At 38.7% G+C, this 21,745-nt stretch overlaps 2 protein-coding genes across 6 annotated transcripts in view; both read left to right on the forward strand.

Annotated features, from left to right (window-relative positions):
* Positions 1-1,307: 1,307 nt before the first annotated feature.
* Positions 1,308-18,071, forward strand: uso1 (USO1 vesicle transport factor). 5 transcript variants are annotated; one of them, XM_026359716.1, is made up of 27 exons: positions 1,308-1,564; positions 2,675-2,761; positions 3,931-3,995; positions 4,148-4,224; positions 4,463-4,474; positions 4,757-4,810; positions 5,965-6,065; positions 6,151-6,253; positions 6,444-6,499; positions 6,647-6,767; positions 6,905-7,083; positions 7,189-7,329; positions 7,435-7,523; positions 7,608-7,762; positions 7,967-8,172; positions 8,353-8,373; positions 11,087-11,197; positions 11,454-11,572; positions 12,347-12,528; positions 12,621-12,742; positions 12,850-12,988; positions 13,970-14,136; positions 15,143-15,208; positions 16,056-16,154; positions 16,249-16,353; positions 16,519-16,734; positions 17,115-18,071. In XM_026359716.1, exons 1-27 carry the CDS (start codon positions 1,499-1,501, stop codon positions 17,196-17,198), a joined length of 2,943 nt encoding a protein of 980 aa, XP_026215501.1. In that variant the 5' UTR covers positions 1,308-1,498; the 3' UTR covers positions 17,199-18,071. The 5 variants fall into 5 exon arrangements, with proteins under 5 accessions (XP_026215501.1, XP_026215502.1, XP_026215503.1 ...); XM_026359717.1 differs by lacking the exon at positions 8,353-8,373; XM_026359718.1 differs by lacking the exon at positions 4,757-4,810.
* A 1,622-nt stretch (positions 18,072-19,693) lies between these two features.
* coro2a (coronin, actin binding protein, 2A) overlaps positions 19,694-21,745 on the forward strand; it is a 30,679-nt gene continuing 28,627 nt past the window's right edge. Inside the window, exon 1 of the mRNA XM_026360014.1 lies at positions 19,694-20,090. Coding sequence (XP_026215799.1) covers positions 20,076-20,090 — 15 coding nt within the window. The 5' untranslated portion in view covers positions 19,694-20,075. The remainder of the gene's footprint in view (positions 20,091-21,745) is intronic.

Consider the following 21,745-nt stretch of genomic DNA (forward strand, 5'->3'; position numbering starts at 1 on the left):
AGAAATGAATACTAGTATAAAACATATGGGTAAAATCATAAACAAAAAAACACACAACATCTTTACAACCAGTTAAAACTTCATGATCATGGTACAAGAAAAAAATAAAGGTGGTTCATTATATAGATTTTGAAGAAATAAACTCTAAATGAAAAAGGTGCTTCAGAATCTCTTCACCAGAGTATCACAGAATTATATTCCCAGCTATATGTAGGAGGAATCAAACAGCCTATGAATCATCTTTTCAGGAGACTTACCTGAGTACAGAGGACATAATTTCCAGTTCTTCTGCTGAAAAAAGACCCTCAGTGGAGCTTGTTTAGACAAGGGATGAATCATTTGTGTTTAAATTCTGTTGTTGATTCATGATGGAATGACTCACTGTTAATTTATCAACGGATGTGTAATTTCTGAAAGTACATACATCATTTTGTGTTAAGGCTCATAAGGAGAAATCAAAACCTCCTCAGTTTAGGATTTTAGAAGCACAGTGCAAACAAGGGCAATTAGTGCAAATAGCACTGAGAATAAAGAGAAGGTACAGAAGAGCACAGCTTGAATTCTGGCTCGTTTGTCAAATCTGCCCTCTCTCTGGTCAAGGTGAGCCTTGCTATGGGTTCAGAAGTAGTTGGACAAACTCACACAATCATAATCTCAGTTGTAAAACTTTGTAAATCCTTTCAGACAGTCAGTCTGAAAGTCACAAACTTACCAGAGGCTGTGTTTCTTTCCTGTCTATGTTCAGTTCCTGCTTGATATTGGGGCATTTGCCTTCAGCAAACAAAATGCACGCTTAACTACATTCAGGTTAGGTCCTAAATGTTTAATTTCAAATACAATGTGGTGCTATTCAGAGAGAAAATCGTGAAAATGATGTAATTGTTCAAATACATATGAACAAAAAAAAAAAAACAATGAGGCACAGGACAATTATCAAGACATGCAAAGTAGAAAACTAACCACAAAAGCAAAACTACAACAACCAGATATTTATGAACAGCATTCAGTCTGCGTGTCCTTTGCACAGGACCTGGGAGGACTTGGTCTCTGACCAGTGGCACCTTGTTTTTCAATCCATTCATGCAATCTGCACATAAAGCAGCTGAAGGCTTTTTGCATTGTGGTATTACTACATTCACTTAGTAAACAACCTGAAATATTCTTTCACAGCTACATTTGTGTTATCCTACAGCCAGTAATGACTGTGCATGTGTACATTTCTCCCACACACACTTCTTAATGACATTTCTTGCCCTTTAAATTTCTCCCTCACTGACTTCTGATCAGCCACGTATCGCCACGTTTGCGCGCAGGCGCAGTGCACTCACAGTAGTGTTCCGGAGTCGGTCTGCCAGTGTACACAGTGTTAGAAAATCAGCATTGTGTACCTTATTTCACCATTTTACGTATTTATTACGTCGCAGACAGACCGGGAGTCTGGGGGATTTCTCCAGGAGAAGAGACGCTTTGAATACGGCACCGAAAAGACGTCTGGAAAATGAACTTCTTCAGAGGAGTGATGGGTGGGCAGGCAGCCGGGCCGCAGCCGTCCGGAGCGGAGACGGTAGGAAGCCAGCTGCGGCTAGCTGCGGTTAGCTTAGATTCTCCTAAGAAACTGAAAGGATACCTCACAGAGGAAACGTGTGTTACTACTCTGATGTTAGATAGTTGTTCTTTTAACAAACAAAAAACACCCAGAGTGAGAAGTTAGCTGTCCGGGCCCTGTCTGAATGAGAGATAACAACATGCTAGTCAGCAGGCTAATTAGCTAATGTAACGTTAGCAGATCTGTCAGTGTGTGTGTGTGTGTGTGTGTGTGTGTGTGTGTGTGTGTGTGTGTGTGTGTGTGTGTCTTACCTGACAGGTAGCTGTAATAAATGGACAAAAGGTGAAAGAAAACGGCCAATATTCCGCAAAACTGTTAAGAAATCTAGCTATCAATTAATCAACATCAATTAACCTTCAGCACTGGAGAAACAACATTTGTTCACATAATCTGCAGCTTGAGAGATTGTGAAACAGGGAAATGATTGAAACATCATTGCATAAAATACGCATTCACCTTGTTACCTGTGCACTGGGTTATTGTTAGTCAAAAGATGTCAGTAACAGTGACAATATCTCATCACATTATTTTCCTACTCAAATGTGTCCTCAGGTTGCTTGTGTTAGGCTGCTCAACATCCAAAGATATTTACTTTTCAATAGCTGTAGACCAAGAAATAGTCTTGATTTGGAATATTCAGCATGTTGCATAGCATGCACACACACAGCACAATAAATGCACAGTTTGGTGCATTGCAGGATAATCAGATCTTTGTCTGTAGACATTCTTGTTTGTTGGGTGAAGTATTTTGTCCCTTCTATAAAATGCAGGATAAGTTCAAGCTACTCATCTGCTTCCTACCAATGGTATTTAAAAAATATCTTAACCAACACTAAATCAACCTTTTGAGTAAGTGTTTCTTGCCCTTTTCTGCACTTTAGACCAAAAATGTTGGCTTATTGACTTTTGTCAAAAATCTGTAACGTCACCTTAACATTCTTGTCTGTAAAGTTAAGGCAACTCACGTCCATGTTTAATAAGCAAATTGCCCCTTTATCAAGAAATGCAAATGCAGAGACGTTGGCTGTGAAGTAAAAACATTTATAAGCATTGTTCTTTCATCAATAGATCCAGAAGTTGTGTGACCGAGTGGCCTCCTCAACGCTCCTAGAAGACCGCAGAGATGCTGTTCGTGCTCTTAAGTCCCTCTCTAAGGTATGGTATAAGCTGGAGGTGCAGTGGAAATGCACTTAGTTTAGTTTAATCCTTCTATATAACTACAATTCAGTTTATTCAGGAAGGTTTCAGTGTATAGGTTTTGTTTAAAATGTTTCACGTGGTCATTCTGCAGAATGTAGTTTGTTTAAGGACAGGTGTTTCTAATATTTATATAGCCCCACTGATAAACACAGGTGGACAAAGTATTAGAAACACCTTTTAGGACAGAAATGTTTCCAGTAAGTAGACTACATTAATTTAATCTAGGTGTACCTAATAAACTGGCAGCTGAATGAGTGCTGGTTGTTTTGTGTCTGGCAACATTAGTGATACTTACAGCTCTTTTTATGCAGTAGGTGTTTAGAGTTATTTTACTTCAAGCAGTTGATGATAACAAAGGAGAAAATAAGCAGAAAATGTAATTACAGATGCACTATAATATCCATGTTAATTTCATGGATATTATTGGGAAATAATATTTGCTGATGTTTTCTCCTCTTGTCATGCAGCATTTATTTAGTATTCATACCAACAATCATTACCAGAGGTCATGGATAAGGATCTTGTTTGTTGTTTGTCAAACTCTGCTGATTTTAAAATGTACCAATCACTGACACAGACCTCTACCCAAGTCACTTCTCATTTCTGTTCATGGACAGTTTTGTTACTGGCGGCTCCATCAGCCATGAGTAATGGGTTTATCAGGCATGAATAAAGGGTTTAGGAGGCACAGGGTTGCACATTAACACATTGTTGTGACAATGCTGGTCAGAAAGACCAAAAAGACTTCCTGTATTTTAAAAGACATGCAATGCAGAGCTCATCATTGCTATTTTCATTTTTCCATATTAGTTGTAATTCCTTTATTTTTAGGTTTCATTATTACAATTTAACTATGACTGTTGGAAGAATAGAATATTTAATAGTTTAAGGCCAAAATACATTTCTGTTTTGCTGCAACATGTGGTGAGCTGGAGCTTTTCTGCCCATATGTCTTGCACATTACTGTGCTGTAAATTCTATTCTTTGGTTTTATCTTGAGTAATTGGTGGATAAACCGTTGTATCTTTGATTATATACTCAAAAAATCCTATTTATATTCACATTGTGTTTTTGTTGAAAGTCGCCAAGCAAATGAACTTGCTTTGCTGTTTAATGTTTTGTAGAAATACCGCATGGAAGTTGGCACACAGGCGATGGATCACTTGATTAACATATTGCAAACTGACAGGTAAGTGGAGGCTGTTTGCTCTGATATCTGTTGTGTTGACAAAAAAGACCTTTGCATCTATAATAAAATAGCGTGTGGTGGAAGTGCTTTGTTCAACTTAAGACCTGATAACACTGAAATCTGTGTTGTTAATGTTGTGATTCTCTGTGCAGGTCTGACTCTGAAATCCTTGGCTATGCTTTGGACACGCTGTACAACATCATCTGCAATGATGAGGAAGAAGAGCAAGGTATTAAACCCCCTGCCAAAATATTAAAGATTAATAAATAAATGATAAGCCATTCTAATTATGTGATTACTCTAAATGACCCTGACTGAATGAGTTATCATTCTGTTTGCATGTGTAAATTAGTTCAGTTCATTTCGACTGGACATCAATTTGCATTCCCCTTGTCTGTACACTGATAATTAGTGCTTCATGTAAAGATTTTCATCTCTCTTTTCTCTTCCATGTTTTAACCCTACAGATGAATCGGAAGGTAAAACTTTTTAACTGTGCATGATGCCACACCTAAATCAGCAGCAGCAGCACTTAAAACAAATCAGAACTTCTCTGTGGTTGGGATGTGTACATGAAGCACATTCATATTTTTTTTTTTTTAACACTCCTGCAGATTGTAAAAAGCTGATCAGTTACATGGCCGTGGATTGTTTGTTATCATGGAATGTCTTCACGAGAGTCAGTCAGCTGATTTGTCACTCTTTTAGAGTGGATGAATGAATGCAAGCTTTAAACTTCCTTTCCCCCCCTGCCCCTGCAGACGCAGTAACCCCTCTCCCTGTCTCAGGGAAACATAAGAATGTGTCCGTACCTGGTCAGTACTGAAACCAAGCCATATGTGCAGCAGCTTTAATACAGCTAGATGACTAACTTCACTAAAATCAGTGATGGGAAGGTGTTTGTGGGTGATAACAAGGAAGCTTCACTAATGCCCTCACATTCCCAAACCTCTGTCTGTTAACATGCCATTTCCTTTTGTTACTTGTTTTTCCTCACATTTTTTAATACCTTTCAATTATATTATTATAGAGTTTTATTTCTCTCTTAAGTGTTTTATTGCCAACTCACCCACATGACTGAAAGATGTTTTCTCACATTCCTCTAGTTGTCTTTAGCAGTGCATTTAGTTTTATTTAAACAGATTTGTGGATTATTAACAGACATACGCTCTGCATTGATTCAAATTAAGTTTTGACGAACACGTTAGCAAAAAGTTGCACATTTATCACGTTTTTGTCTACTTGGAAAATGAAGGTCAAATATTCACTCTTTCTTATAGCACTATATAAAATTTACACATCTTTAGCTGTTAAATGCTGCACTAGTTAGTTGCTGTAACTTGTTTTCAGGCATTGTAAAGTTCAAAATACACCTGCCTGCTGTGACTAGAAATTACACAGACGTCATCTGTTAATGTAATTGTGCATTGCAGGAACCAAATTTTATTAATCTGGAATCAGACATATAAAATATGGCTTAAAAACATGATGAATGAGAAGATGCATCTTTTGTCATTTGGGTAACAGATGATTAGGGTGCGATTACACCTATTTTCACTTTTAATTTAACACAGTAAAGCTCTCAGCTCATTCCACATCAGGTGTTCGTATATAAGAATATTTAGTAGATTTCCTTTTACATTAACTTTACCCTGCTCCACTGTGTTTATCCAGCTCTCCCTTCCTCTGTGTCACACTTTATTTTTCTCAGACGGTGTGTTCTCAAGTAGCAATCACTCTGAGGATAATACGTTTACTGGATGGATTCACATATTCACTGCAGCATCATTATTGAACATAAAAATATCACCATGTATTTCAAACCATCATTCAAAGTTTTGGGAAGCTGCTGCATAAGTCAGGCTGATTGCTATGAACAGACCAGCTGGTTCCCTCACTACATTGGTGACTCCTAATGCAGAATTGCTTTCCAAAATTTCAGATTTCCTCTTTTGTTCTCCCTTTGCAGATGAGAATGCCCAGAAGCAAGCAGATGACATGGGTGCCCACTTCACAGACAAGTTTATCCAGGACCCTGAACACGTGACTCTGCTTCTCACTCTGCTGGAGGTACTGAACTGTTGCTGCTCCAGTGGCAAGATGTCTGTTTTATTGAATTTGTTGCAACAGCTGCCTATATTTATGTGTTTTTTAGGAGTTTGACTTCCATGTGCGTTGGCCTGGGGTGAAATTGTTGACTGCTCTGCTGAAGAACCAAGGCCCCCAAGTCCAGGGTATCATTCTGGTCAGCCCCATGGGTGAGTTTGTCTTGTCCACGTGAAATTAAATTAGTTTTGTAATGTCAATTGTAATTGTAATTTTACTCTGCATCATCAACACCTCCATCTACATTTCTTCAAAAGTAGATGATTCCCATTAAAATTAGAACAAAAAGTTATTATTTTCTTGCAAACCAAATGTCCCTATGTTATTCGTTTCTTTTTACAGGTGTTTCCAGACTGATGGACTTACTAGCAGACTCTAGAGAAGTAATTCGCAATGATGTGAGTCATTTTCTGTTCTGTTTAAACTTCCTTTCTGTGCTAAACCACATGAAAGAATATTAAATTAATTTTTTATTGTAGGTCTTTACATCAGAACGTAAAACTATAAACATGATGTGTGATGCATGACAAACTGTTTTCCAACAGGGCTTGCTGCTGCTTCAACAGCTGACTAAAGGCAATGCTGCCATTCAGAAAATTGTGGCATTTGAAAACGCGTTTGAGCGTCTCCTTGATATCATCACAGAAGAGGGCAGCAGTGATGGAGGTAACAGATGATTGCAGTACTGTATTCTAAATCTTAAATACAGCGATTCATCTAATAATATTTGTGACACGAATTAGATCAATTATTTCCGTGTTGTGTATATCATGACCAGAGCGTTCCTTTCTTCCCCTGTGCAGGTATTGTGGTGGAGGACTGTTTGCTGCTGCTGCTCAACCTACTAAAGAACAACAGCTCCAACCAGAACTTCTTCAAGGAGGGATCCTACATTCAGAGAATGAAACCTTGGTTTGAGGTTGGCGATGATAACTCTGGTTGGTCTGCACAAAAGGTCACCAACCTCCATCTCATGCTGCAGGTAATACAGAATACATTTGGTGAACTGTTGCTGTAACCGTTATCAGTTCATCCTGCTGATCTGTGGTGTTAATAAAATCTTGCACACTCTTCTGTTCCATCCCAGCTGGTTCGAGTCATGGTGTCTCCTGTTAACTCTCCTGGAGCGACAGCTAGTTGTCAGAAGTCCATGTATCTGTGTGGTCTGCTGCAGCAGCTGTGCACCATCCTCATGGCCACTGGTGTACCTGCTGACATCCTCACTGAGGTGATTATTGGGGGAAAAAAAAAAGAAAACAGTACCTTGTTTCCTCAGGCTTGGTGACTTTAAGACCTTGGAGTCCAATCTTGTGATCTGCCTGCTTTCTTTCAGACCATCAATACTGTGTCAGAGGTTATCAGAGGCTCACAGGTCAACCAGGACTACTTCGCTTCTGTCAATGCACCTTCAAACCCACCAAGGTAGGGAGGCAACAAATAGGGTGTAAGTGTAAACTCACTTATAACTGAAACATTCTCTGATTTGTTATTTTCCTCTCCCCGTAGACCAGCCATTGTGGTCCTGCTCATGTCCATGGTGAATGAGAGACAACCATTTGTGCTTCGATGTGCGGTCCTCTACTGCTTCCAGTGTTTCCTTTACAAAAATCAGAAAGGCCAGGGGGAGATCGTGGCAACACTGCTGCCCTCGACTATTGATGGTCAGTAATGCCAAGTTAAAAAAGTGCCCTCATAATTAGTTTTGCTTTTCTATGATTCATATACATTATCTCAGAATCAGTAATTGTAGCAATGGCACTACAAATTACAACCAGAGATAAATGGCTTATTATTCTACCTGAAACCTTCAGTTTGATGTATTTCCAATAATATATTTACTGACTCACTCACTTTTTCTTCCACAGCCAACTCCATCTCAGCGGGGCAGCTGCTCTGTGGGGGCCTGTTCTCAGCAGACTCTTTGTCCAACTGGTGTGCTGCTGTGGCCTTGGCTCACGCCCTGCAGGACAACCTCACCCAGAAAGAGCAACTGTTGAGGGTTCAGCTCGCCACCAGCATGGGCAACCCACCCGTGTCCCTGCTTCAACAGTGCACCAACATCCTCTCCCAGGTAGGACAATAAAAATAAAGCTGATAAAGTGAAGGAGATGTGAAATGTGTTTGTGTTTATTTGTTTATGTGTTTGTGTTTATGTGTTAGTAAAACCATTATTTAACAAATGGACATAGGTTATTAAATATAGTGTCAACAACAGTGAACAGAACAGTGTCACATTGCTGTGATTTTGCAGGGAGATAAGATCGTCCGGCGGGTGAGTAAAGTGTTTGCATAGTGTGTCTGTGTGTTTTTGAGTGTTTGGGCGGCACTTGTACTGGTTATTTTTGGCTTGGCATCTGTCGTAGGGGTCTCAGTGGCCCACGTGTTGGGGGATCTTGCTTCCTTTTAACTATTAACTACCTTGTCTTTGTCGCTAACTTATAACCGTGATCCAGCTCTTCCTCATTACGGTGGCACACAGGTGCGCTGCTCCCTACAGATTTGAAAGATCTAGTTGCTCTCATTGTGCTCAGTGGTGTGTGGAGAACCAGAGAGAGATTCAGAGCAAAGGGACACAGCAGTTGTTTTTCTGTGTATTTCATTTCTGCTGATATCATCCTAACACTTGCTTTTAGCTGTGTCATTGAACCATTTGCTGTGCTGTATTATAGTCTTTTAAGAAAATGTTTGATGCAACAGCTTTTGGGTTTATTTCCCGTGCAAGTTCTTTGATGATTCTAAAATTGATTTTATTATTGAGATGAAAGTTGATGTTCCTCTCAGTTCTCCTGGGAGTTTCTCTTTATATTGCTCTCCTTATGCGTCCCCTTCAGTTGTCATTCCTTCTGTTTCTCCCATTGTAGACTTTACGATCGGAGTCTACAGCACGGCAGTCTGCACAAATGCATGAATTTACGCGCACCCTCCTCGTGACACTAGTTGCTATCAGTTTATCAGCTTCGGGTGAGGTGAATTAGCAAAACTGTCCTCCTTTCTGGATGACTTTGGTAAGAAGTAGAATTAGTGAGGAGGGCGATGAGCCGGGATTTGATGTTGGTGAAGCAGACAAAGATGGAGAACACACCCATGATGATTAAAACTTGTCACTTTCCGGTGGTGAAGGAGTCTGAGGTGAAGTGATATTTATACTCCTTCCAAGCTGCTTGTCAAAAAGTCACAGATTTGGAAACTGCACCATAATGCACCAGCATATTATGTTGAATTCCTCAACAGTTTAGTGAAGGTGAGGAAGGAGGCAGGCTTCTGTCCCAAGCTCTTTTTATGCCTCTGTGCCAGCGAGAGCCACACTGGCTTCTCGTTCATCCAGTTCTTTTAACATTCTTGTGAATAACACTTTAAACTTAGCCGTTATTTTTACGGTTGTTTTTTTTTTTATTATTTGATTTCACCAAACAAGATTTCCTTCTGACCACATTACTTCCTCTAAGATGATGGTTCCCCACTATCGTTCCAGTTCTTGATTGAGCAGTAAGTGCCCATTTCAGGCCTCACCTGTTTTAATTAAAACCTAGTTAACATGATAAATGGAAAAATGCAGCTGCAAATGCAACAGAAACTGGTTTCACACACTGAGAGTTTGTACATATCCTCAGTGACAGCGACCCCACCCCTACCCCTGGTTTTGATATCCTCCTGACTGAAGGATTCCCCGGCCTGACAAGAATGTGGTCGGCTAGCTTTGACAGTTGAATGTAATGTATTAGTGTGGTATCTGTACGACGGTGATTTTCAGCTAGAAGACAGAACGCAGCTTATATCAATTTAACTACAATAACAAAAGCGGCCAGTGTTTGTTCGATAATCCTTGTGGTCATTTTCCTTTCTTTTGTTTTCCTTTTTATTTTTGCATTACGCCAAATTTGGAGACAAAATCTGAAAAGGTGATTTCATATGTTTTTGTTGTTTGGAATGCTGTTAGATTTCTTTTCCCACATTTTTACATCTTTTGGCCATCACCCGTTTCACTTCAGATTGAAGGGCTGCTTTTCTTAAAGCATGTTGTGCATTAAAAGTTAATGCACCAGCTTAATATCAGCTCTGTGGAATAAGAGTTATACAGATTCTACATAAATATGCAGTTTTCATCATCTTAAAATTTAGCTCCATGAAAATCGCCCTTTCTTTTTCTATTCTTGATTGAGATTAATTATTTAAATCTGGCACGAAATTCTTATAAATAAATTAATAAGTCTTTGTACAGAGGAAAGAAAATCCAGGTTGAGGTCTCTGTTTTCATGGAAGTGCATGATTTGTATTACTTTTTGTTTTCTGTAGATAAAAAGCACATTTAGTAACTTTTGCTTAAGTAATATTTGCATGTTTGATTAATTTGAACATCGGAAATTTTATGCTTTTAGAAAAATTTGACCACGCGTCATCAATTATTTACCTAATAAAATAATATATTTATTTTTTAACTCTTTGTAAACCTGATGGCTGCAGGTTTTTATGCCTCTTTGCAGAACTGCATGCTCTGGGAAACCTAATCCTGTTTGAATATACTGAACATATTAATTTGAGTTTTTGTTTTTGATAACCTCATTAACTGCTGATGGCTGAAATATCTGATTTGTGCTTCAGATTAACCTGCATTGATTTTCACCTCACCTGCTTCATGCCCCAAATGAAAGAGACAAAAAAAATCCTCCTAACATTAGATCATATCTTAGCATTTTTTATCATCCCCCAATTTACATTTGCCTGTTTGAGCTTAATTTTATAATTACTAATATACTGACAGACATTTTTTTGGATTTCAGAAAATGCTAATTGCATTTTAAAATATCTGTTGCTTATGTAAAGTCTCGGTTTATGTAGGTAACCTCCCATGAAACATGAGAAAATTACATGTTTTAATGTATCTAGAATATTGCACATCTGGTCTATATTAAACTCTCCTCAGCACATTTTAAAGTCATATAGAAAGCATATGTTGACATTTATGTTGTCTTTGTCATCCTCCACAGGGCAGTAAAGTGCAGACAAGGGTGGGCCTCCTCATGCTGCTGTGTACGTGGATCAGCAACTGTCCGATTGCTGTCACACACTTTCTGCACAATCAGGAAAACGTTCCCTTTGTATCCTTGAGGCAGTTTACAAACCTTCTGTCATTACAGTAACTGACTCTAGTCATAGTTCGTGAACACTGTTATGTAAACTTTAACTTCTTTCTTCTTGGACTTGCCAAATGCCAAATGTTTGGTTTGACAAGTAGGAAATTAAATAATGAACTTGCTCTATAGTGTGAAACCTGTTGCAACGTACTTTGCAGTTTTTTTGTTGGAGGTCTGAGTGACGTTGTTGAATGAATCCTTGACTCAGTGCCTCCTGTAGCTGACAGCTCAGATCTCAGAGAACCTGGGTGAGGATGAAAGGTTGGTTCAGGGCCTGTGTGCGCTGCTTCTCGGCATCTGCATCTATTACAATGACAACTCACTAGAGAACTACACCAAGTAAGTTCTTTTGACTTAGTTCACACACTTTGTGAAAATGCGTTTATATTCAACAATTTTCACAGAATCAGTACGGCTCATATTTGTGCTTTAACAGTGTAGTTATTTTATTTTTTAAATGCCTTTGCGTTAATGTTGTATGTGTGTAGAGCAGAGTGTAAAGTATTTTAGTTCTGTAAAGTGCTATATAAATGTAGTTGATCAGTTTCTATTTAACATATTATCTATTTAGTGATCTATTTATTTATTGGTTGCTGAAGCTAGTTTGTTTGTCTTAATAGGAAACTACTTTCCAAACTCAGTTTTTGTTTGAATCACACAAATTTCTTACATTACACTTACCACTTCCAGCTTGTAACAGAAGGATCAGTAGAGTTTTGTGTTGGCCGTTTAGATAAAATCTTTGGATAAACAAACAGAACTAGTGATCTTTTGTTTCATTGCCTCACTTTGATAGATAGAGAGATACATTATCTGCCCTTTGGACTACTGCTGGTTACAATGCAAAATGTGGTCATAACGAAAATCAACTTGACTTATTTATTTCTCTTTACTGCTCTTTGTATGATAAATAAATATGCATTTACCACTTACTCATCTGTGTACTGTAAAGTCCTGCTTTTCCAGCAGAAATACACATGTATTAACAGGATTTAACACCGGTAAACTTAGCAAAACTAAGTACCTTTTTCATCTAATATTTCAGAAATGATTACAGTTAAATCACGTCAACACAGTGATACCTAAAAGTCGTGTCCTGTCTGTCCTCCTCAGAGAGAAGCTAAAGCAGCTGATCGAGAAGCGAATTGGAAAAGAAAACTTTGTAGAGAAACTCGTCTTTGTCGCCAAACATGAGCTATACTCACGGGCCGCCCAGAAGCCACAGCCCGTTTTCCCATCTCCAGAGCAAATGCTGTTTGACCACGAGTTTACCAAGCTGGTTAAAGAACTGGAAGGCGAGTGAGAAACTCTTTGTTACCCCTCTATCAGGAGAATAATGACTTTTATAGGGTTTTAAGAGTGTTGTTACTCTATGTTCTGTTTACAGGTGTGATCACCAAAGCAGTTCACAAGTCTAGTGAGGAGGAGAAGAAAGAAGAGGAGGTGAAGAAGACATTAGAACAACATGACAACATTGTAACTCAGTACAAAGAGCTGATCAGAGAACAGGTACTGTGTACACTACAGAGGCCACAAGTCATTTTCAGCTCCTTATGTTTGATAAGCCTCCCTGTTTCCTGATATTAATATTTTAATTTTAATTATACAATCCTCAGGACGCTCAGATCCAGGAGCTGAAAGAAAAGGTATCGTCCATGTCATCTCAGAATGAGCAGTTGCAGACTACAGTCACTCAGCAGCTGTCCCAGATCCAGCAACACAAAGACCAGTACAACATCCTCAAGTTAAAGTTAGGTAGGTTCACCTCAGAGTTGGTTAACTTGTATTACTGGTACTTTGAAGAAATACTGTAAGTTGGAAATGTTTTGCCTTTTTTTTCATATTTTTCACATTTTACTGTTTCATTGCAGTATGTAGCTGCAGTGAAGCACAGCAACATTCGTAGTTACAGTTTCACAACAGATTACATTAGTCAGCCACAGGCATGATCAGAAGGGGTTGAAAGGAATAGTTCAGTATGTTGGAAAACAAGCTTTTTTGCTTTCTTTACCAACAGAAAAAGGAAATAGTTTCATCATGTGAAACAGGTTAAACAGACGAGATGGAACAAGTTAAACTTTAAAGATGCTGGTAAACATGTTTTAGCCAGACAGTGTACCATACTTAATCCATACTGGAGATTGCTATATATCCTCTTGTCTAACAGTCATAAGAAATGATAATGTAAGCAAATTTCCCAAAATCTGGAGCTAAAATATTCCTCCAAAAAAGTCAACTGATTTTACTACATTATATGTTATAACTTATTCAGAAGTGAAAACGCAACTTAAAAAAAAAAATACAAGAGCTCAAACTTACTTCAGCAGGGAGCAGAGTAACGAGTCGCAATGTGGTTAAACTGGACCTAAAACCTGCCTGTAGTCATGCCAGCGGTAAAGTGAGACCACAGTGCTGTATGGAAGAAATGTAGATAGTAATGTATTGATATCATAACTGAATAGAAGCACTGTAGGTGGATTCAGACTTCACTTGAACATGAGCTGTAATAGTATTTGTACTACGTATATGTACCCTATGACATTTCCATGTACTGTGCTTTACTTATAAGAAGTTGCCCTACTCAAGGCAAGAGAGCTGAAAACATCTGGAGAATAAGGCCTTGACTACTGCACTTTATCCAACAGAGGGGCAACGTCAACATTCAAAACACATTTCTGCTTTGGATCTTGTGATGAGTGATTTTGTGTGTGTGTGTGTGTGTGTTTATAACTTCAGGTAAGGACAACCAGAGTCAGTCGAACAGCCAGGGAGACGGCTCTCAGGTGAACGGGCTGCAAACAGAAGAGCTGACGCAGCTCAGAGAGGAGGTAGATCAGCTCCGCAAGCAACACACACTCCTTCAGACACAGCTTGGTGACAAAGATGCACTCATCAACACGCTGGTGAGTAACTGTGTATGTGTATATTCAGTATGGGGCTGTTTGTGTGTGCAGGAGCATCATACTAGGAGGTGATTGAAATAAGACCAGTGAAGAGTGAAGGTCTGCGTCTGTGTTTATTTGTTTGTACAAGCTTCAAGTGTAGGCAGACAGGCAAAACACACTCCTTCAGATGCAGCTCAGTGACTCCCTGGGGAGCATTTCACAGGGAACAGCAGCAACAACCGAAACATGCTTTATTGACGACAGACTACTTTAAAGTGTTGATGTTATTACACAAATAGTTTAGGTTCGTCTGGTCTAATAAGAACCATATACAAAACACAAACACCAGAGAGACTCTGTATAGTAATGACATATGCTGAACTATAAACACGCACAGCTTCAGAGTTATGACAACAACCAGACGACACAGTATAACAGTGGCTGCCAACAAGAGTTTTCATTCAGACCAGAACTACTTACAACAACAACACAACTCTCATTTATATTTATGCAACAAAGCTTTTCACTACCGCTTCCATAGGAAGTAGAAGTTTGTGTTTTGTTGGTTTTGAATTGGAGCTGCAATCAAGTTAATTAGCAGCAAATTACCTGTATTCATAATATGTTAAATGTTACTTTTAAGAGAAACTATAAATAACCCCAGATCATCACACCTCCCAACTCATCTATTTCCCAAACTGGTCATTAATGAAGTTTTGAAATCATTCTATTACTACAAAACCTTTTTTCCAGCATTTCCTATACTTATACTTTGAAGGCAGTCATATTTACATTGAACTGCTGGTCCAGCAAAACAAGACGCCACATTTGAGTGGAACATGTTTCATGATTTTTTTCATCCTTAAACAGTTTATCAAGGATCAATCTGCAATTAATTTATAATGAAAATAGTTAGAATATAATCTTACTGTAAAAGGTGTATTAATGTGATTATTATTAACTTTATTTGAGTTTCATGTTGTTAAAATGACTAACGTGTGATGTTTTCCCTGCCTGTCTGTAGAGTTCAGAGGCTGCACAGACAGCAGAGGGTTCAGCAGGAGCATCAGACAACACAGAACTACTCAAGGTGAGATTCATCTTCATTAAACACTTTTCTGCAGAACATACAGTTATTCTCTTTAAAGTAAAACTTAAATTAACCTGTGTTTAAGGATAAGCTCAGTATTTTGTGTTTTCATTCCTAATTCCCATGAAAAAAAACAATGTGTTAGTCTGTTTCAGTCTTTTTGACTTTCCTGCCCTGATTCGGTCTCTCAGTCCCAAATATACTATTTTAAAACAGAAGATGTAACTTGCTTACAATACATGGTGCATAGCAATTCTCATACTAAATGCACTATCCATATCTCTGTACACCTTTCATATAATACATTTGTTTCTCTCTACCCAATCTATGAGTCTATAAATGTAAGAGACATAAGAACTGTTAACTCAGGCCAGTCTTAAAGCAGATGTTACATACATGTTTTATAGTTTCGAGAGTAATGTAAGAGAAATTTTTAAAACTTTTTTTTTTTTAACTTAAATATGCCTGTGGCCCCTGTTCTCTGAGTGCACTGGTAGTTAGATAGTTAATGTCCTCCAATTCGAGTCTAGCTGGGGACCTTTGTTGCATGTCACACCTCCTTTATCTCCTCATGTTTCCCTTCTATCTCTATACTGTCAAGCAGGTTGTTTAAAAATATCTTTAAAAAAGGCAGGATTTGGGATTATAATTGGAGAGTAATTTGAAATCTCGACTTGCGATGCCTTTTTTTTCCTGCAGAGAGGGTTTTTAGAACTGCAGCACTCCCTGCAGCACACAAAGTGCCCTCATTTCAGCTTACACAAGGAGACTTATATTGTCAATCTTAAACATGTCTCGTATTCTCAGATGTTTCTGTGTTTTGTGTTAAATTTGTTGTTTGTTGCAGGAGTTGGAGGCTCTGAGGAGTCAGGTTCAGTCACAGTCGGCAGAAATCAACCAGCTGAAGACAGAGAGACAAGAACTGCTCAGAAGAGCTGAAGCTGCGGTAAATATAATCACACCTTTCCAGTAAGTGACAAAAATATCAGATTATTTTCAACAGATACTAAATTAATGAGCCTCCGTCTGGTTTCCCCCAGTCTTCAGACACAGTCCCCAGCAGCGACAGCTCATTAGATGCGGCCAAGATGGCAGAACTAGAGAGCAGGCTCGCAGCACAGACAGCTGAGACAGAGAAGCTCAAGGTGTGTGGAGTATCTGTGTTACAGTATGTTTGTCTACATTATTTCTCAACTCTGTTGTCTTACCTCCTGTTTCTCACTCTATTTACAATCACCCCCACCCCCTGTTATTGTCCCTTTCCTCTCACCTCTTCCTCCTCGTCCTCTCCCTCTTCATCGTTGGTTCAGGAGGAGACAAAGAGGTTGTCGGAGAGCCGGGCAGGCCTGGAGCAGCAGCTGGCTTCAGCCACCAGCACAGTGGCCATCCTGCAGACGGAGAAAGCAAAGCTGCAAACGGAGGTTCAGGAGTCCAAGAAGGAGCAGGACGACCTCCTGATGCTGCTGGCAGACCAGGACCAGAAGATCCACAGTCTCAAACAGAGACTCAAAAACCTGGGAGAGACGGTAGACAAACTTTACCTTTAACTCTAATTTAATGTCTTCTGTTCAGAAATCGACCCCTTAGTTAGTAACAATAATAATAACTAAGCTGTTTAATAGGAGAAAATATTTATAATGAACTTGTTTAACATCGATGCTGTAAAATAATCTCAGAATTCTAGAGTAATCAACTTATTTTTGTTAGTAAAAATCTGAATCTGTGAAGTGACTAGTAACTCCAGCTGTCAGTACTTGTCCAAGTAGGGTAGTTGAGTGAATGTACTTAATTACTTAGCACTCGTTGTAGTAGTGCAGATGTCTTCAGTGAGACTTGCTTTGTATCTTGACCTCTCAGCCGTGTTTTGTGTGTTTGCTTTAGTTAGACTGTGACTCTCTCCTTACAGGTGGAAGATGAGGACGACCTCGATGCCAAGGACCAAACGGATGACGATGAGGAGGAAGAGGAGGAGGAGGAAGATGAGGACTAGGGAAAAAACACTGAAAGAAAAAGAAACAGGACGAGGTGGGAACTGATCTGACATCAGGCAAGATGAGACTGCAGAAACGCACCTGAGAAACTGAAGAGTAGGACTAATATGTCGATACAGTTTCTCTATCCAGCTGCCATGCTTTCTTCATTTTTCTTTACCCCCTCTGTGAAATGACATGTACATGTTAGTTTTTGGACATTTTCTGTTCAAGGTAAAGTTCTTCTTTGCAGGGAATCAGTTTTCAGTGGCAGATTAATGATTTGAACACATCTGTGCATTCACCTGTGCAACCTTCGCCGTCAGTTCATGATGGATTTTACCAGATTTGTGTTTATTGTAACGTATTCATGTCATGTAATCACAAACAAAACACACTAGGTTCATTTTAACACACACACGTCGTCTGGAACATTTAGAGAAGAGGACTGAAAATGTAGCAACGATGCAACAACAAGCAGATTTGATGTTATTCTCATTTTATCATAAACATGCTGGTGAGCCTGCTTTTTTCCCATCCTGCACTGCTCCTCTCACCGGACGTTAAGATGCATTAGCATCGTTTGCAACATGTCACTGTGCTGTTCTTAGCGTTCACACCCCAGTCAGTTTGAGTTCAGTGTTCAGTATTCGCCAGTAGTATCTCAGAGTTTTCACTAACTGCTCTACAATATGCTGCACAACACTGACACAAAACATGTAAAACAAAAGATATTTTTGCAACTTTTTGTCCAGTACTGGCATCCAGCTTCTGTATGATATTGTGTAACTTATCAATTTATGAGCCACATTGAAATGAATAAAGAATCTATCAGTCGTTATGCCTGTATGGAGGAATAATTGTAGATAAATTAAATTTTACTAAATTCACAATGAGACTTTTGTTTTGTTTGTTTTTTATTAATTTAACAGATTTGATGATGTTTTATTAAAGAATTACAGGAAAAGTACAAGAAAATTTCATTCTTAATAACCACTTAAAAGTCCTGCATAGTAGAAGTCTTATGCAATTTTAATGTTATGTAATTTAACATAATATCTAATAGACAATTGAACCCTGGTTGATAAATGTTTGGGTGGATGTAGATTAGACGACTTCCTGGTTCAATTAAAATGAGCCTGATAGTTAAATGTGAAGTTTATCTAAAACATTGGCCACTGTGTCATCACCAGAGCTGGAAACAAATATATTGCTGTCTTGTTTACAGGTTATTGCAACTTTTTAAAATAAAATAATTGATTTTAAGTAATGGTAAATGGCAACTATTATTATTATTATTGTTATTATTATTATTATTAAGCTTTGTTAAAACAACAGGTTTCTCCCTTCATGGAACATTTTGTAATGTTTGAGTTTCAACACTGGGGGGCAACAAACATTCTTAAAATAAGAGCTCTGCAGCAAAAAGGTCACAGAAAAATGTCATAATGTCTTTAATGTATGTTATATAAGTTATGCAAATTATTTTGAAGCAATACCAATGTGTTACCAATACTGAAGAGATGCCTAAAATGAATTTATATTTGTATTTCTCATATTATATTTAGTATTGTTTTTTTTTTTTCCTGAACTACACACAGCTGTCAGAAAGCACATGAACCGTTGAACTTATCACACACACACACACACTATGCAAATACAGCGAGGTGGATCGTGCAGTGAGAGTACAACACTTTCCACCAGTTTCATTCGCTCCAGCTCCCTGAGGCAAAACTGAACTGTGAGTCTCTGTTGATGCTTCTTTCTCTGCTTTTCTGCATTTGCTCATAACGTTTATCTTGTTGAATGTGTCAAATACAACTCTCATCCAACAGCTTCATTAGAGAGCCAGAAACAAGCGTCAGTTTACTTAGACACAAAAATATCATGAACATGAACCGTGTGTGCAGAATATCCTTTAAACTAGAATATTAAAAGTCTTCAAACTAGATTTTGACCAGATCCCCTCCTACTAGGCCTGGGCCGGGTTTCAAACTCTCACATTAACTTAAAGAGGTCACTATGGATTTTGGATTTTGCACTGTGCAACAAAAAGTCTTCAAGTTAAGTTTCATCTGTTGGAGCTTAACAATCTATGCTTTAACAGAACTGGGTTGTTTGCCCAGTGCCCAACCCCCAACCTGGAGGCCAGTGATCACTCTGAGTCTGATCTCTACCCTTTGACCTTGCATAGGTGTCCCTACCATAGGGGATAATATTATATATAAAATAATAATATAATAACACGAAAGGGTATCTAATTCAGGCTATATATTATTATATAGCTGTAAACAGCATTTCAATGTTGCAGTTTATTTAAACAGTTTTATATGTTGTTGCATAATCTATAAAAGGAAATTATGTTTTAGTTACTGAACATGTTTTACAGTAACTGTCAGATAAGTGCTCTCGTCTTTATGTCTTTTTTTATTTTTAAATACCTTGTGTTTGTACATAACTAGATGCATGTCTCTGTATTGTAAAGCCTCCACCTCCTCCACCTCCTGATGCAGTATGCTGTGAACCAACCTGGGCAGCCTCGCCCCACCCTCCTCCCGTCGCATCCTGTGCTCACATCTCTCCTCATCCTCCGCCCTCCTCCACCCTCCTCCGGCTCCTGCTTTGCTGGTTTTTCCGGTGGGGGCTCGCTCCGTCTCTGAGCTTTTATTTTTTATTTTTTTATTTCTGGGACTCTGAAAGTCAAGTAGGGCACTTTGACTTTAAGCTGACCACCATGCAGCAACCACCGGTGCTATAACTCGACTCGTCCCTGCTCCGGCGAGTCCTCCAGCAGCAGCAGCTCCTCCGCTCCGTCACCGCTGCACTTCACCGGCTCCTCCTCTGGGAAAACCACCACCACCACCACCACCACCACCTGCCGACGCGTCTTGCACCATATGACCGTCACAAAGGTGAGTTCACTTCAGTCTAAACTCCAGCAGCGTCTTTTTTTGGGGGGGGGTCTCCTGTCGTCTTGCAGACGCGTCTCTGCCGCTGCAGGATCAACGGATCGTCCCGGTGAGAGTTTGATTTCAGCCTGTGCACTTGCAGCGAGTCTGGTCTGCAGCTCCTGCCATGCGGCTTCACAGCCTCGAAAACAGAGGCCAGCTGCAGGTTTTAGCTGGACTGTTGGTGGCTGCAGACTCATTTCGTGCTTCTCTTGGTGTGTTTCTAACTTGCAGACAGACTTGATCTTGAGCAGCTGTTTAAATAAAACCAGGGATGCAACAATGTCATAAAATTGGTTATAATTTCAATGAAGTCTGGTGTAATCTGCAAATACAAAACAGTTCTACCTGCTGTAAGTGACATTAAAATACAAACTATTAATAGCTGACATTTCTCTGTGCTGACTTTCTCCTCAAATATTGTTTTAACAGAGTTGGATGATTAATGCACAAGAAAACCAGCACAACAGTTTTAAGTTTGTACAAATTAGTTCTAAAAGGTTTTGGGCGGATTGTGAGAAAATGAGTCTCTGGGCAGGAAAAAGTCCCCCCATCATGTCTCCTGTACAGAACCTCTGTCACATTTAGTGACAGAGTTATTTTTACATGTTATTTTGTTTTTCTTTGCAGTTATTTTGTGTCTTTTAACTGTACTTTGTGACTTGCAAACAAGAAAAGGACCCTCTACCTTTTGAATTCATGCATACGACCTGTACCTGTGAGGCCCGTTTGATAAATCACATTTTGGCTTCATTAGTCTACTGAGTAGTTTTGAATTTTTGAAATTCACTAGACAAAGAGTTGATTATTTTTGTTATAGATTAGTGTGTTGAACTTTTTCTCAAATATTCGATGAATCCTTTCAGCTTTAAAACATCTTAAAACAATGAAAAATGCTCTTTTCCATGGTAAATTCCACAAATAGCTTGTTTTATCTGGGCAACAGGCTGCAGAACAAATCCTCCTGTAACCAGCACATGTTATTATGTATTGTTATTTTTTACAAAAGATTAATTCAGTTCTCTATGTATATATATGTCAATCTTTATTAGGTTGTTTACTCACAAACTCTATAAAATGTCCTTAATTCAACATCAACAATAAACTACACAACACAGAGTTAGTCTAGATTATTCCTTACTGTAAGAACAAGTAAAAGAGCATTTTTCTCTATTTTCAGCTTTATTCATGTTTATTTTCAGTTCTGTTATTTTAACAACTGGTCAGCATTTGTTGATTAACTGATTACTTCACCTAAACAAAATTAATTGTCTGGAATAATGATAAATGAAGTGATTAATTGTTTAGGTTTTCTGTCAAACAAAAATGTGAAAACATCAGCTGGTTTCTGGATTAATTTTGGACAAAACAAGCTATTTGAAGATGTCCTTTGATGAATATAAAGTATAATCAGTAATTAAAATAAGAGTTGATTGTAACTCTGTTCTTATCCCACCATCAAATATATCACGTCCATCCTGAGTTGTACCCTTCACTTTATCCTCATGTCTACACAAACATCATTGGTAAGAAGTGAAACCTGTCATTCTCAGTCCGGTCACCAGTTCACCAGATGGTTTGGATCTATTGTTTTACTCACTTTTGTCTTGATGGACGTA

The sequence above is a fragment of the Anabas testudineus genome, chromosome 1 (genome assembly GCF_900324465.2).
Source record: "Anabas testudineus chromosome 1, fAnaTes1.2, whole genome shotgun sequence".
In the NCBI taxonomy this organism is placed as follows: domain Eukaryota; kingdom Metazoa; phylum Chordata; class Actinopteri; order Anabantiformes; family Anabantidae; genus Anabas; species Anabas testudineus.